Genomic DNA, 15,493 nt, shown 5'->3' on the forward strand with positions numbered 1-15,493 from the left:
TTTTGTGGTTTTCATGTTATTTGCATTGTCACGTAAATAAGGCGTCGTTTATGGTATAATTTATAAACATTTATGCATTTGACCAAACCTCAAAAAATCGCATTTTATTACCAAAATTTGATCAAAGCCAAACGAAGAGAACTTGTGATTTTGGCTTTACCGAATCCTAGGAACATTTGGGCTTAAAAACCATTAAAGTTGGGAAAATATGAAATTGATTTAACCAAACAAATCTGGTCACCACATTACCCTTCCTGCTCTTCCGTCAGAGGCCTTTTTCACAGAACCAATTGAATGATTTGGAAAGGGACATGGGGATCTTCCCAAAAACAAAGAAGAGACTCTAGCAGCTGGTTTTGTAATAAGAGGGTTCGGCGTTTTAAATTCTAAGGATGGTTTGTTTTTAATTTCCTTAAATTAAAGCTTAAAGATAACTTAAGTTAACATCATTGAAATTTGAAAGCAATGGCAAAAAATGTATATAAAATACGAAAAATTCAAAGATGTGGCCACAAAATGTTTTTTTTTTTTTTATTGAGAGATTCCCTGTCGAATGGAAATGCTTTTAAAAACTATTCAAACAGTGGCTGATCTTACTGAAAAGTTATTTTGCACTTTGTTACCCTCGATTGGCATCCAGAACTTTAGAAACACAATCCTTCCGGAAGGAACAACTTGAACTCTCCCATTTGAATCCCATTTGAAATACATGGCTTTCACCTTCCTCAATCATTACTAACCCTGTGCCCTTTTCAGTTCGTGATGAGTGATTGCTCGCCCCCATGTATTGATGATGCTCTGGACCTTTTGTTTGACCCCCTCAAGTCATCACATTAATTAAGGGAACGAACGCCAGAGCATGGCATAGAATCCTGCAAATACAAATAGTTCGATGGAGAACTGACGAAGTAATGAGTGCCAGTGGGAAGTAATCCTTGGCAGCGGAGCACTCAGGAGCACTCCCGGTCGTCGTTCTGGCACGTAAAATATGCCAACTGAAAGGAATTTTGCGGCAACGCCTAGCATAGCTGGCAGCGTGTAAAATGAGCGATAAGCGAGAGAGGCAGGCGTCCATGAGGCAAAAGTGTGGCACACGTAGAAGTGGCAGACACACAAGCCTCTGGTGGAGAAGTTAAGGATGATGCGGCATGTGGAAAAGGGGAGGTTAGTTGGATGCCCTGCAGTTTATGGTTGGTTGTAGTTAATAAACGGGAAACCGCAAGATGCCATCGCAGAAATAGAGAGAGAAATGAGAGAAAGAGAAGAGCCGGCGAAATAGAGAGAGAAATGAGAGAAAGAGAAGAGCCGGCGAAAGAGAAAGATGGAGAAAGAGCAGGGCACGCACAGCTTGGAGCAGAACAATCAATTTCACGTCAATTGCTTCATATTTCATAGGCTTTGTGCTACGGCTACGATGACGACTACGTCGACATGAATATGTCGAAGGAGCATGCGGCAGGCAGGAAGCTCTCGAAGAGCTGAACACACCAAGACTCGGAACCCAGTCGTTCGTGCAATGTTCTTATTGCCAAATAATGTTCCGTACGCAATGCTTGACCCCAAAACATTGTTTGGCACTGACAGCAGCATGGAGGGGCGGCAGCGCCAATTGAAATGTCTGCATTTGTGGGCGTGTGTTAACAGAACAACGCTCCCAACTAGCATATAGAAAAAGAGCAAATTAAAGGTTTAGAATTTGACAGTTGGAAACATAAACGCCGCAGCTGATCGAGACAGATGGGGATAAGTGTAGGTATTGGATGGGGATAAGTCTAGTGATTGGATGGGGCTAGTCCAGGCAAGATAATCGTTGAGAAGGGTGTGAAATTGAATGGGAATTAGCGGATTACGGATCAATAAACCAACATGTGTCAGGGTTTCAATGAGCATTACATCTCAAAAGGGGATTAAATTTATGCGGTAGATGCCGTATAGATAGAGTAAGTTGCCTTGTTGAAGCCATTGAAAGCCATATTCCATTTTGAATTTACGTATTACCATATTTCCCTTTGAAAACTCTCCAAAAGTTAAACCAAATCTCAGCAAAACTTCTTTGTATCCCAAAACAAATCTTTAAGCGTGAATAGAAGTTATTTCATCATTCGAAATAATTCCATAATTCCATTTCGGTGGCAGGGCAAACTTCTGGGTCGTAGGCGGACTCGCCTCTGACTAAGCAAAACTTTTGGTGCGAAGCGCGTGCTATGCTAAATTTTAACCGGAAACATTCTACGAATTCCACAGATGAGCCACGGACCAAAAACAGGGAGCCAGACAGCCCGCAATCGGATTCGGGCGGCATTTGATTGATTGCCGTTTGGGCCAACAGCCAGCGTGGCAGCCATCCAGCCAGGCAACCAGGCAGACAGGGCGTATGCGCAATTTGAGAACATGAAAAATATGTAAAGCGCGTGACATCCCCTTTCCACACAGTCAAATTAATTTTCATACAGACTGAAATCTCTGTTGGGTGCAAAATTCATTCATTTATTCACCCTCTAATGAGTAGGCGTGGCAAGGTCAAATGTGCAGCAAGCACTTACCCTAATGATAAGCAAAGAAAAAATGCAACCCAAAAGAATTCCATGAGAGAGTAAATGAGCGAATGAGGGGGGAATGTTGGGCATGTGGTTTGGGAAAAAACAGAAAGAGAAGGAAAGAGCTACACTACAAATCGTTCAACACTTTGCGGCACTTAAATGGGGAAAACCACATGATAAAATTAGACGATTAGCAGAGTTTGCCACAAGTACTGCGGATACACAGAATACGAGAGTCTGAAGCGGAGCGTAGCCCCAAAAGGGGATTGGAATCTTTGTGGCAAATTAAATATAAATAAAATGCTCCCAACTTTCATGAACCCCTTTTTCGCGCTACTCCTCTGATTGCAGCACACACAGATAACCCCTCTCCAGCCCTCGTCTAGACACGAAGTAAACAAACAGCAGGCAAACGCAGCTGGGCAATTCATTGCTCCACTTTGCCCCCCTTAACCTGCTGGTGGTTAAAAAATTAGAAAATATCAAAACCAAATCGAAAACATATACACAATTTTGTGGTGCGCTGTTCTTGGGAAAATGTACGATATATCCGCAGTGGAAATTTGTTTGAAATTGCGAGTTGAACAAAGCATCACGGAACGAGCGATAAAGCGATAAATACTTGACACAATGCCCCTCGAACACGGAAATAAACAACAGATTAAACATACATTGAAAGCTTAAGGAAAAACAAGAATCGGAGGCCATAATAAATCCCACAATATCGAACCTATCTGTCAATTACATTTATAGAGTATTTCTCAGAAAAAAAAAAGTACATAAAATGGAAGATACTTCCCATTTAAAAGATCCAAATTCAATGCAAAGTTTTGCTTCATATATATTCAAATATAAATATCAAATAATGTTAAGCCAATTTTGCAGAAATTCACGCAGTATTTTCCAAGCCTTTTTGTAGTCTTTTCGCTTCCTTAAAACTATAAACCACTCATGAACAGAGACATGGTTTTATTTCTGTAATTTATAGCTTTTCTATTTTCACTTGTCTTTCTTGAATACGAATATTGGGCTAACAGTTGGCTCAGCAGATAAAAAGGATGAGCATTTTATGAGCATTAAACTATTAAATTAAATGAAACTTATTGCACCAATTTCCAAATGAACATTTAATTGTTTACTTGATCTTTCGTTCTTGTTTGCTTTGTGTGCGGTGGAATGGTGTTCGATATGCTAATAAAAACCAGACACTTACACAAAAAAGATCTAAGAAGAAAAATCAAATAAATTACAGCACAAACAATACGACAAGTTCGAAGTTTTCTGTGAAACACAGATGTGCGACTTCTTCCATTTGATAAATGTTGGAAAACTGTCAGTGTTTCGCCCGATAAAGCAGAACTCACTCCATTGACTCCTCACAGCCAAAGTTTATAAAATGCCACGTGCCCCATTTGCCCTCGAGCCTCGTCACAGCACACAAAAAAAAAAGAAGATATCAGATTAAATTACATTTTGCACACAGTTGTGATTTTTCATTAATTTAGTTGTACAGTAAAATACATTCATAGCAGTCGAAAGTCATATAGAAAAGGGAAGAAACTTTAACAAAAATTCCAAATCAAATAACTTTTGCAACATTTTTTCCCACCGTGAAGTGGGGTAGAGAAACCGCAAAAAGTTTGAGCTGCCCTTTCTCTTAATTATGCCCATTGGCAGTAAGGGTATATTGGTTTTGTGTGTGTTGGATCGCATACTGCATATTCTCAGTAATTTGGCTGTGCATGAACGAACAACAAGATTGTTCTCAGTGTATGTTCTTCCGCTGGGTGTGTATTATTTTAACTGACTTTAATTATGTCTGCTATGTGGCTGTCCGTTATTCTTGCCATTCTCTTATTTTATTGCTTCAATTGAGTGGGAGAATGTTTCTATTTGTCCCTTCTTTTAGGGAGAGAGCGAGATTCGCGAGACTCGTTCAGAGAGAGGATCCTAAAAGAGAGAGGAAAATCTGAAAGCCGACATCGAACGTGGTACTTGGAGTTGATGATAGGAAATTTCTGACCACGAATTATATTGTTGACATAAAATTATATAATAAATTATAATACATTATAAATTGAAAGAAATAAATAAAATATGAATTGATTTCTAAGTGGATTTTAATACATTGCTCCTACATGGAATAAAAGCGCTTAAGTGTCCTTTACAGGACAGCACAAAGTGCAGACATTTCGGACTTTTCGTTTTTGCCCCACTTTTTGTTTCCACATTTTATTTTGCGGTATTTTGACGTCATTGTCACAGTTGCTCATTTCCTCATTTCGTGATTACGTGTACGCAGAGTTAAACAAAACGAACAAAAAATGAACTTTTCGGGTGAAAATCCACACACACAGAACGGGGGGAAATGGGAGGATGTGCAGATAAGTAAGCGTAAAATGCTCTTGACATGTTTTTTTATTCCTCTAAGGTCGCTTCTTTTCAAAGGAGGGAGGCATTTTCCTGCTTTTTTTTTTTCTTTTTTTTGTCTGCTGAAGACAATGTCAGCTAAAACCACGTCTTGGCCTGCTGAAATTTGCATGCAAAATTTATCGATGGTTGGGCGGTCATAAAGCAATCATGAGACTCAAAGTACAGGCCATAAAACGAGTGCAAAATATGCAACTTCTCGTCGGTCTCTATGGCTCTTCTTCAAGCCATAAATGACCTCGGCAGCAAAAACTTTATCCTCACCCTTTGCACCGTCATTTGGCAGCAGCAGCAGCAGCTGCAACTGCAACTGGAAGATATTAATGTCAAATTAAGGCAACTTTGTTCGTGACGCTGAAGCTGCAACGGAGCTCCCTGCTAATAAAACAGATATTACAAGAAAAAGAGAAGCGTTTTTAAAGGAATGCCCTTACCCTTGCCCTATATGCGAGCACTTTACTAGGAGAGGAAAGCAAGGGGCTGCAAAGGCAGACAGACTGTCTATCCTCACACTCCTCCAGACAACTCTTTTCTAATTAATTCTTTGCCTATTATTGATTATTACAACACAGGTGTTATATTTTTAAGCTATGTTTAATTATGTGTAATTATGAGTAATTAATAATTCCCCAGAGCTGATTATAAAAACCGAAACTGTGCAACGGCTTTTACACTGTCTCGAACATGGAGTTGTCTTCGCCGGTTATCCGCAGTGATTATATCTATAGAGCCTACTGGCTGTATTGGCGTCTGCTAGGTGTCGAGGGCGAACATCCGCTCAGATATCTACTTGTTGTTATACAGTTTGTCTTCGTGACAATTTGGTATCCCGCACATCTAATCATTGGCCTTATGTGCGACGGAACCTTGGCTGAGGTCTGCAGAGGTCTACCTATCACGGCTGCCTGTTTTTTTTCAAGCTTCAAAATCATTTGCTTTCGCTGGAAAATGGACGAGATTAAGACCATCGAACAACTGTTGGTGGATTTGGATAAGCGAGTCGAAACTGCAGAGGACCGTAAGATCTTTCACAGGGACACATTACGTGTGGCTGATATCATTTGGAAATGTATTCTCGCGGCTGCCGTATTGGCCATTATAACGGGCACAGCCTTCGGTCTGTTTCAAAGTGACCGAAAGCTGCTATATCCCGGTTGGTTTCCCTATGATGTTCACTCATCGGAGCACATCTATTGGCTGAGTGTGGCCTATCAATCTGCTGGCGTTTCTCTGGCAATTCTGCAGAATCTTACGAATGATTCGTATCCACCAATTACTTTCTGTCTGGTTGCTGGACATGTGAGACTCCTATCCATGCGTTTGAGTCGAATGGGCTATGATGAGCAATTATCAAAAGAAAGAATCGTCAGAGAACTGGTAGAGAACATCGAGGATCACAGAAAGATAATGAAGTACGAATATATCTGAACATATCTGTCTTCATTCCATATCTAACCTCATAAATATATCTTTCAGAGTCGTTCAACTGCTGCGTAGCACTATGCATCTCTCGCAACTTGGACAGTTTATCGCGAGTGGCATCAACATTTCCATTACGCTCGTCAACATTCTCTTCTTTGCGGAAAACAATTTCGCAATGGCCTACTACGGCGTTTACTTTGTGGCGATGCTCGTGGAGCTGTTTCCCAGCTGCTACTACGGGACTCTGATTTCTGTGGAGCTCAATCGACTGACGGATGCCATCTTCTCCAGCAATTGGGTGGGAATGGATCGCGGATACTGTCGCACTCTGCTGATATTCATGCAACTGACTCTGGCGAATGTGGAGATCACCGCGGGCGGAATGATTGGCATTAGTTTGAATGCATTCTTTGCCACCATACGATTGGCTTACTCATTTTTCACTGTGGTCTTGTCGTTGCGTTAAAATATGAGTATTTCGCAATGTTTTTTTCCTCTGTCACTTATTCCCATTGCCTAAATAATTATAATACAGCTGTTATATTTCACTGGCAACAAAGCAAACACTTTGTAAAAAATTTGATTATTTTGTTTTACGTATCCGAAGTGAAGTCATTACTGTGGATCCTATTTAGTTACTTACTAGTACAAGAAGCAGGCTGTCTCATATATTTACTTGTAGCCTTCAAGCCATGAAATAAGATTTCAGAGAAATCAAATAAATATCTCGTTTTGGTTAACCATTAAAGGGATTTCTCTCAGTGTGGGCAACATCATATAAATAAAATACAAACTATACTATTAAGAAACGATTTCCGTGTAGGTGTTGCAGAGGAATTAATATTTCCAATTAAAAGTCGGTTCATTCACACATTTAAATATTTAGTTATTTAAACACCAAGTGTCAAATGGTTAAAAACTAATTAGGTGTAATTATGGGTTCAACAATTACGCCTATCCAGCAAAGGGTGTCTTAATTAATTATTCCCAAAAACCGACTATAAAACCCACAGCCAACTTGGAGGACCCTGAACTGTCGTGAACATGGAGGCGGACCCACCGGTTGTCAGGAGTGACCGTATCTACAGAACCTATTGGCTCTACTGGCGTCTCTTGGGTGTCGAGGGCGAGTATCCAATGCGACATTTACTCGATGTAATGCTCAATTTCTTCGTGACCATTTGGTATCCCACACATCTAATCATTGGCTTGTTCCGCGAGCGGACCATGAGGGATGTGTTCAAGAATCTACCCTTTACGGCGGAAAGTTTCTTCTGCAGCTTCAAAATAATCTGCTTTCGTAGGCGATTATCAGAGATCAAGGAAATTGAACGGCTGCTCATGGAATTGGATCAGAGAGCCGCAAGTCCAGAGGAGCGTAGATTCTTTCATCAGAATACGCGCAGTGTGGCGGAATTCATTTCGAAAAGTTATGTGGCAGCTGGCATATCGGCCACCGTGACGGGCACAGCCTCTGGTTTGTTCAGCAGCGGACGAACGTTGCTGTATCCTGCGTGGTTTCCCTACGATGTTCAGGCCTCAGCCCTCAGTTATTGGATTAGCTTCGCCTATCAGGCCACTGGAGCGAGTCTTACGATTCTGCAGAATATGGCCAATGACTCGTATCCCCCGATGACATTCTGTGTGGTTACTGGACATGTGAGACTCCTATCCATGCGTTTGAGTCAAATGGGACACCATGAAGGGGCTTCAAAAAAACTCATTGAAAATATCGAGGATCACAGGAAGTTAATGCAGTAAGATCCGTTACTCAAACACTGACATTCATCTTTTATTTATTTTATTTTCCTTTCAGAATTGTCCGCTTGATGCACAGCACACTGTATCTGTCACAGCTGGGGCAGTTCATCTCCAGTGGCATCAACATTTCCATAGTCCTCATTAACATACTTTTCTTTGCGGAGAACAGCTTTGCGATTATCTACTATGTGGTCTACTTCATGGCCATGGTGCTGGAGCTCTTTCCGAGCTGCTACTACGGCACTTTGATGGCCATGGAGTTCAATAAGCTGCCATATGCCATCTTCTCCAGCAATTGGCTTGGAATGGGCCGTAAATACTGCCGCACTCTGCTCATTCTGATGCAGTTCACGCTTGCGGAGGTGGGTGTCAAGGCGGGCGGAATGGTCGGCATCAGCATGAACGCGTTCTTTGCCACTATACAAATGGCCTACTCCTTCTTCACCCTGGCCATGTCGTTCCGGTAATGAGTGGCATTCCGCGCGCATATTCGTTTAATTTTAATTACTACCTAATGGCCGGACATTAATGGAGGAGGCCTTCTGAAAATTGCATTGTGGCCGCTTAAATGTCATGCACCCTGGGGGTGTCTTGATTCAACACTGAAAAAAAAGACACAAATTAAATATTTTAATGGGAAATCTAAAATATTTTCCTAACGACTTTTATTGGATCTGTTGGTAGACAAACAAATTAAAGGGTTTCTAGCTCTTGCATTCCAGGCTTGTTTCACTTGTTCAATTTGGAAGACTAGAAATATCTCAAAAATAGTTTTGAATGTGATGTGCACTTTAATAAAATAATAAATTTTAATAAAAATATTTATGTACATCATTTTTTCAGCCCCCACCATTTCTTTATTATACTTTGGGTTTTTTTTTTTGATCGAACAAATAAAAAATCATTAAATAATCATTACTTTTTAATTTTATTTTGTTTTGCTCAAAAACAATCATCATGGATAATAATAATCATTGTGGACATTAATAGATATTATGAATAATTATTATTACCGATGATTACACTACTCAACAAAATATAACATTTTATATACATAAGCTTCGAACCAAATCGACTTTATCTAATATAGCCAGAGGCTTTAAATTTTTTTAAGAATTATTTTCCAACAATTGTAGCTCCACCGTTTATCCATAATTTTTTTATTTCGACTTGGCCTGAGTTTTCAATATTGTATTTAAAAGTTTGAGATTTCCCAGACGGTAAGCTGAAGCTACAAAGTGTTCAGACTACTTTTATAGCTGCATTTATCACCTTTCTAGATATAAGACACTTAAGTTATGGGAAAAGAAACACTATATACATATTAAAAAAAAATGCAGTATCGTAGAGAATGACCATAACCATTTTATTCAGAACAAGCTCTATTTAGTCATCTGTCCAGCACCTAGTAGGCCAATTTAAATTTTAATATATTTTTTTTAGCGGAAGACCAGACGCGCTTTACTAACAAATATAAAACTATGATAGAGTACCATATACATTTACATGGGCTCGCTGTATCCCATACACAGTCCAAATACTGTGGAAGCCATATTGTCCTTTGGGAAATGGTAAAACATTTGTCAACTGATAGTCCATGTGAGAAGTAGGAGCCTTGTCAACTATAATAGGATTCTGCGAGCAAATCAAACTGTTGACATTTTCTGATCGATTGAAGTATTATATTTGTACTTACGTTATAGGGGCACGTATGGTTTATGTTTGAGTATGGACCAAAAAGGTTAAAAATAAATCTAGCCACTGGAGAAGACTTGTTGTTGGCTAAGAACTTACAGGCGTCGATTGTGACGTTGTACAGAAACGGTTTATATCCGTTCAAGCGTTGGTAAATTGCTAGATTAAGCTACAATGGGAAAGGTGCTTATACATTGTCATTCTAGATTAGCTTTTGGTTTTTTTTATGTAGACCTACGCGAATCTTGGAAACAGGCGCTTTATAGAGATTCACTTTTATCGATCCAAACTTGTATGTCCGATTGATAGACTTCAGGTAGCAGTATTCGAAGGACAAAAATGATTTGTCCAAACAAGTGCAGATGACGTTGGTAAACTCGAATTTTGTGTATGTCTAACCATATATTTTGTTAGTGGGGGTAGCGAATTTAAAAACTGGAACCTACTTGAGTAAGTTCGAATGCGAGCAGAAGCAGCGAGAAAAATGCAGAGAACTTGGAGCACATCGTGACTGCTGAATAGTCCGAAACAAATGTGGTCCACCAAAAAGAGACTGCTTTTATATTATTGAATATATATTAAACAAATTTTTGGTTTTTGTGATATCTAGAGCAATTAATCGTTAATGTGTTATTAATGATACTTTGAAAATATTTAACTAATGAATACCACATAAATCAGTGGAGCGTTCAACCAGAACAATGTACATATGTATATCAGTAGCTCTCCTCCATGTTTAAAATAAGATAGAACGTTGTGAGCCGCGTGCGTGTGCCGCGGCTCTACTTGTATAACCTACATATTATCATCTGTGCAGATTACATTTGTATACAACACTCAAAAAAGTGTAACCGTGCAGCATACAACTGGTCACACCTTTAGTTGATCTGAATACTTAACATTATTTTTTTATTACCCCAACAAAACTCCAACATTTCATCAAGAAATGAGATATTATTTTACTAAAAAACCCAAAACCATTCATACATATTTTATGGGTACGTAGACGCATAATTTAAAACCCGTACTCTTCATGGGCTGGCTACTCGTAAAAGGCTTAAATAAATAGAATTTGCCGTGAAAATGCCAGACAAGGGGAGCTTCCCACAGAGTCTTTAGGTGCCAGACAGTTTCGCAGGTGTTAACATTTTAACCCAAACAATGATAATGATTGGGTATAGATAAATGTGGGTGGACCCACATCTAATGATGGGCGTCTAACAGGTTGACTATAATTATCACCTTAACCGATTCTATAAAACGGCCAGTGTCATGATGTCTGCTCCACTGTTTCGAAAATGGATTTATCCTCGCCGGTTGTCAGGAGTGAAGATATATACAGGACCTATTGGCTCTATTGGCGTCTGTTGGGTGTGGAGGGGGAACATGCGATTCGGTATATACTCGATATCCTAATCACAATCTTTGTTACCTTCTGGTATCCGATTCATTTGATTGCCGGACTGTTTTATGAGACAAAATTGGGAGATGTGTGCAAAGGTTTACCCATCACGGCGGCCTGTTTATTTGCCAGCTTCAAATTTGTCTGCTTTCGCTGGAAACTGCAGGAAATTAAGAGCATCGAGGCACTGCTCCTGGAATTGGATCAGCGAGCTCTGACTGAGGAGGAGCGGGCGTTCTTTGATCGAAACACCCAACGTGAGGCGAATTTTGTGTGGAAGAGTTTCATTGTCGCCTACGGATTGTCGAATACGGCGGCCATAGCTTCCGTTCTATTTGGCAGTGGTCACAAGCTGCTATATCCTGCATGGTTTCCCTATGATGTTCAGGCATCGGGACAGATCTATTGGCTTAGTGTGGCCTATCAAATTGCTGGCGTTAGTATACAAATTGTGCAGAATCTGGCCAATGATTCGTATCCCCCAATGACATTCTGTGTGGTTGCTGGACATGTGAGACTCCTATCCATGCGTTTGAGTCGAATGGGATATGATAATAAATCATCGAAAGAGATGGTCGTCAGAGAGTTGGTAGAGAATATTGAGGATCACAGAAAGATAATGAAGTACGAATATAACTGAAAACGCCATTCTCATTTTTATACCAGGTACTCGAAGAGTCGGGGGCGCGCTTGCCGTCCGCTGTCTGTCCGTCCGTCCATATGCGCCTATCTAACCTAAACTGCACCACTGACCTCGGTGTCCCCCCCGGCAGTGGCCCACTCAGAAACAAGGCATGCCATATCCGTCGGTATTATTAACGGAAAAATGGAAACAGTAAATTCTGCACGTCTAATGGTTTAGACGCGCCTCAACGCCACTTTCTTAGTTCTATAGATATATCTTTCAGAGTCGTTCAACAGCTGCGCAGCACTATGCATCTATCGCAACTTGGACAATTTATCGCGAGTGGCATCAACATTTCCATTACGCTCGTCAACATTCTGTTCTTTGCGGAAAACAATTTCGCAATGGCCTACTACGGCGTTTACTTTGTGGCGATGCTCCTGGAGCTCTTTCCCTGCTGCTACTACGGGACTCTGATTGCTGTGGAGCTCAATCGACTGACGGATGCCATCTTCTCCAGCAATTGGGTGGGAATGGATCGCGGATACTGTCGCACTCTGCTGATATTCATGCAACTGACTCTGTCGAAGGTGGAGATCACCGCGGGCGGAATGATTGGCATTAGTTTGAATGCATTCTTTGCGACCATACGATTAGCTTACTCATTTTTCACTGTGGTCTTGTCGTTGCGAAAATGAGTGGATTTAATCACGAAATTATTTACTGAAAATAGAGCATAAGTAGGTTTATGGTAGCTTACATATCTGAAGTGAATTTATTATTGTGGATCCTAATTGCTTGCTTTTGTCACATAAAGTAAAAGCATAATGCTGGCTTATATATCATTGTGCCTTAATTTGTGATATAAATATGTGACTCAACAATGTCATTTATAACGCATAGAACGAGTTTTTTGTGAAAATATTTCTTCTGTATTTTTCCTGGTACTCTTTTCTAAAATCTATTTGGTACTTTTATACCCGTACTCAAAAAACCATTAAGGGGTATATTGTATTTGAGGTAAAAGTGGATGTGTGTAACGCAGAGAAGGAAACGTTTCCGACCTCATTAATGATATATATTCTTGATCAGCATCAATAGGCGAGTCGATATAGCAATGTCCGTCCGTCTGTCCGTCTTGATGAGCGCCCCCCACCTCCTCCAGTAAGAGACCAGCTACTCATTATTTTTCTAGCTCGCACACTCTGCCTTGTTCAGTGCGCGAGCGCCCTCTAGCTCAGAAGATGTAGAATATAAATGGTACATGTAGAATATACATTGTAGATGTAAATGTAGATAACAGATGTAGCAAAAAAATTTAAAATATAACATTTTTTTTTTTTCTACATAAATCATAAGCTCAAAAATGTATATACTGACTGAGAAGGGTATAAAAGTAGAGTCGCGTCCACAGAAGCGACTCACACGTTCCTTCTCGTCTCTAATATTTTTTGGATGTTTAAAGAATATTTTTATTATCACTTATAAAAAAGTTTATTTATTTCACTAAAAAATAAAAAAAGAAATAAATATATGTACTCTATATTACCAGAAAATATTAAAAAACGAGAAAGAACGTGTGATTCGCTTCTCGGGACGCGACTCTACTTATATCCATACTCAGTCAGTATTATACATTTCATATACATTTCTGAGCTTATGACTTTTTAGCATTTTAGAATTAAAAAAAAAAAAATTACATATTACATTTTATTGCTACATTTGGTATCTACATTTACATCTACAATGTATTTTCTACATCTAACATATAGATTCCACATTTACCATTTAGATTATACATCTCCTCCGCTAGGGGTTGCTCCCGCACTGAACGCGGCAGAGTGTGCGAGCGAGAAAGAGAATGAGTAAGAGAATGAGCGTGGTCTCTTGCTAGAGGAGGTGGGGGAAGCAACTGAAAATTCTTCATTCTGTCTATAATTATGATCCGATCTGATTCAGATTCGGCAATATGGTCATTCTATACGATACTGCGTTTTAACGTATCTTTAAAATTGTGTCTGCCACAGATTTTCGTACTTTGTAGGGGCGGAAGGGGGCGGGGAGAAATTTTGAAATACACTTGTAGCAGTGGGATATCACATGAGTCTGGAAACCAAATTTTGTGGCCCTAGCTTTTATAGTCTCTGAGATCTAGGCGCTCATCGAGACAGACAGACAGACGGACAGACAGACATGGCTATATCGACTCGCCTATTGATGCTGATCAAGAATATATATACTTTATGGGGTCGGAAACGTTTCCTTCTCTGCGTTGCACACATCCACTTTTACCACAAATCTAATATACCCCTTAACTCTTTTTTGAGTACGGGTATAAAAAACTGAAAATATTAGATGCATAATTCTGTATGCGCAAACCCATCTCTTCAAAATTTTAAACTCTTTATATTTTAAAAACAGAAAACCATTCATGCATAGATATTTTATGCAGTCGTATACGCTTCACTATATGCTTTCATAACTTTAAAGAAAATTGAAATACCGTTTGAAAAAATCTCGTTTATAACATTAAAACTCGTGCTTGTTCTCGGCTGGGTACTCATAAAATGCCTAAAAAGCGAGAACATAGCGTGAAAACGCCTGCCATCAGAAGGTTCAGTTGCTTAGTGTTTAACCCAAATAATGATAATGATTGGGTATAGATAAATGTGGGTGGACCCACATCTAATGATGGGCGTCTAACAGGTTGACTATAATTATCACCTTCACCGATTCTATAAAACGGCAAGTGTCATGATGGCTGCTCCACTGTTTCGAAAATGGATTTATCCTCGCCGGTTGTCAGGAGTGAAGATATATACAGGACCTATTGGCTCTATTGGCGTCTGTTAGGTGTGGAGCGGAAACATGCGATTCGTTATATACTCGATATCCTTATCACAATCTTTTTTACCTTCTGGTATCCGATTCATTTGATTGCGGGACTGTTTTATGAGACAAAATTGGGAGATGTGTGCAAGGGATTACCAATCACGGCGGCCTGTTTATTTGCCAGCTTCAAATTTGTCTGCTTTCGCTGCTGCATAGCACTATGCATCTCTCGCAATTTGGACAATTTATCGCGAGTGGCATCAGCATTTCCATTACGCTCGTCAACATTCTGTTCTTTGCGGAAAACAATTTCGCTATGGCCTACTACGGCGTTTACTTTGTGGCGATGCTCGTGGAGCTGTTTCCCAGCTGCTACTACGGGACTCTGATTTCTGTGGAGCTCAATCGACTGACGGATGCCATCTTCTCCAGCAATTGGGTGGGAATGGATCGCGGATACTGTCGCACTCTGCTGATATTCATGCAACTGACTCTGGCGAAGGTGGAGCTCAAGGCGGGCGGAATGATTGGCATTAGTTTGAACGCATTCTTTGCCACCATACGATTGGCCTACTCCTTCTTTACCCTGGCCATGTCGCTGCGAAAATGAGTGGACACTTGAATATTCAATTAATTTTAATTACCACTTAATGGTCGACCATTAACGGGAGGCTTTATGAAAATTGCATTGGCGCCGTTTAAATGTCATTTAGTCGACACTGACAAAAATATCCACACACAATGCACTTTGAACAGACAATTCACTTGCACTGATTTTCTCCCAGT

The 15,493-nt window shown here is 40.0% G+C and overlaps 5 protein-coding genes across 5 annotated transcripts; 4 read left to right on the plus strand and 1 right to left on the minus strand.

The window, feature by feature from the left end:
* Positions 1-5,654: 5,654 nt before the first annotated feature.
* Positions 5,655-6,858, plus strand: LOC111075784 (odorant receptor 33b-like). Its single transcript, XM_022369268.2, has 2 exons — positions 5,655-6,382; positions 6,447-6,858. The coding sequence occupies exons 1-2, from the start codon at positions 5,655-5,657 to the stop codon at positions 6,856-6,858; spliced, it is 1,140 nt and encodes a 379-aa protein (XP_022224960.2).
* A 578-nt stretch (positions 6,859-7,436) lies between these two features.
* On the plus strand, positions 7,437-8,620 carry LOC111077594 (odorant receptor 33a-like). Its single transcript, XM_022371941.2, has 2 exons — positions 7,437-8,149; positions 8,209-8,620. The coding sequence occupies exons 1-2, from the start codon at positions 7,437-7,439 to the stop codon at positions 8,618-8,620; spliced, it is 1,125 nt and encodes a 374-aa protein (XP_022227633.2).
* Positions 8,621-9,632: 1,012 nt separating this feature from the next.
* Positions 9,633-10,354, minus strand: LOC111075775. Its single transcript, XM_022369255.2, has 4 exons — positions 10,295-10,354; positions 10,087-10,242; positions 9,850-10,017; positions 9,633-9,788 (listed from the first exon to the last, which is right to left on the minus strand). Exons 1-4 carry the CDS (start codon positions 10,352-10,354, stop codon positions 9,633-9,635), a joined length of 540 nt encoding a protein of 179 aa, XP_022224947.2.
* Positions 10,355-11,146: 792 nt separating this feature from the next.
* LOC121404412 (odorant receptor 33b-like) lies at positions 11,147-12,573 on the plus strand. Its single transcript, XM_041593808.1, has 2 exons — positions 11,147-11,874; positions 12,159-12,573. Exons 1-2 carry the CDS (start codon positions 11,147-11,149, stop codon positions 12,571-12,573), a joined length of 1,143 nt encoding a protein of 380 aa, XP_041449742.1.
* A 2,082-nt stretch (positions 12,574-14,655) lies between these two features.
* Positions 14,656-15,317, plus strand: LOC121404421 (odorant receptor 33b-like). The gene is given in 2 exon segments (XM_041593842.1): positions 14,656-14,916; positions 14,919-15,317. Coding segments are annotated over 2 exon segments (660 nt in total).
* Positions 15,318-15,493: the final 176 nt, after the last annotated feature.

This window comes from Drosophila obscura, unplaced genomic scaffold (genome assembly GCF_018151105.1).
Source record: "Drosophila obscura isolate BZ-5 IFL unplaced genomic scaffold, ASM1815110v1 contig_200, whole genome shotgun sequence".
Classification (NCBI taxonomy): Eukaryota; Metazoa; Arthropoda; class Insecta; order Diptera; family Drosophilidae; genus Drosophila; species Drosophila obscura.

Coding starts and splice junctions, on each gene's coding strand:
- LOC111075784 (XM_022369268.2), top strand. CDS start 5,655: ATGGAGTTGTCTTCGCCGGTTATCCGCAGTGATTATATCTATAGAGCC. Junction 6,383..6,446: donor GATCACAGAAAGATAATGAA/GTACGAATATAT, acceptor TATATCTTTCAG/AGTCGTTCAACTGCTGCGTA.
- LOC121404412 (XM_041593808.1), top strand. CDS start 11,147: ATGGATTTATCCTCGCCGGTTGTCAGGAGTGAAGATATATACAGGACC. Junction 11,875..12,158: donor GATCACAGAAAGATAATGAA/GTACGAATATAA, acceptor TATATCTTTCAG/AGTCGTTCAACAGCTGCGCA.
- LOC111075775 (XM_022369255.2), bottom strand. CDS start 10,354: ATGTGCTCCAAGTTCTCTGCATTTTTCTCGCTGCTTCTGCTCGCATTC. Junction 10,243..10,294: donor TCGCATTCGAACTTACTCAA/GTAGGTTCCAGT, acceptor ATATATGGTTAG/ACATACACAAAATTCGAGTT. Junction 10,018..10,086: donor CGCCTGTTTCCAAGATTCGC/GTAGGTCTACAT, acceptor TTCCCATTGTAG/CTTAATCTAGCAATTTACCA.
- LOC111077594 (XM_022371941.2), top strand. CDS start 7,437: ATGGAGGCGGACCCACCGGTTGTCAGGAGTGACCGTATCTACAGAACC. Junction 8,150..8,208: donor GATCACAGGAAGTTAATGCA/GTAAGATCCGTT, acceptor TTTTCCTTTCAG/AATTGTCCGCTTGATGCACA.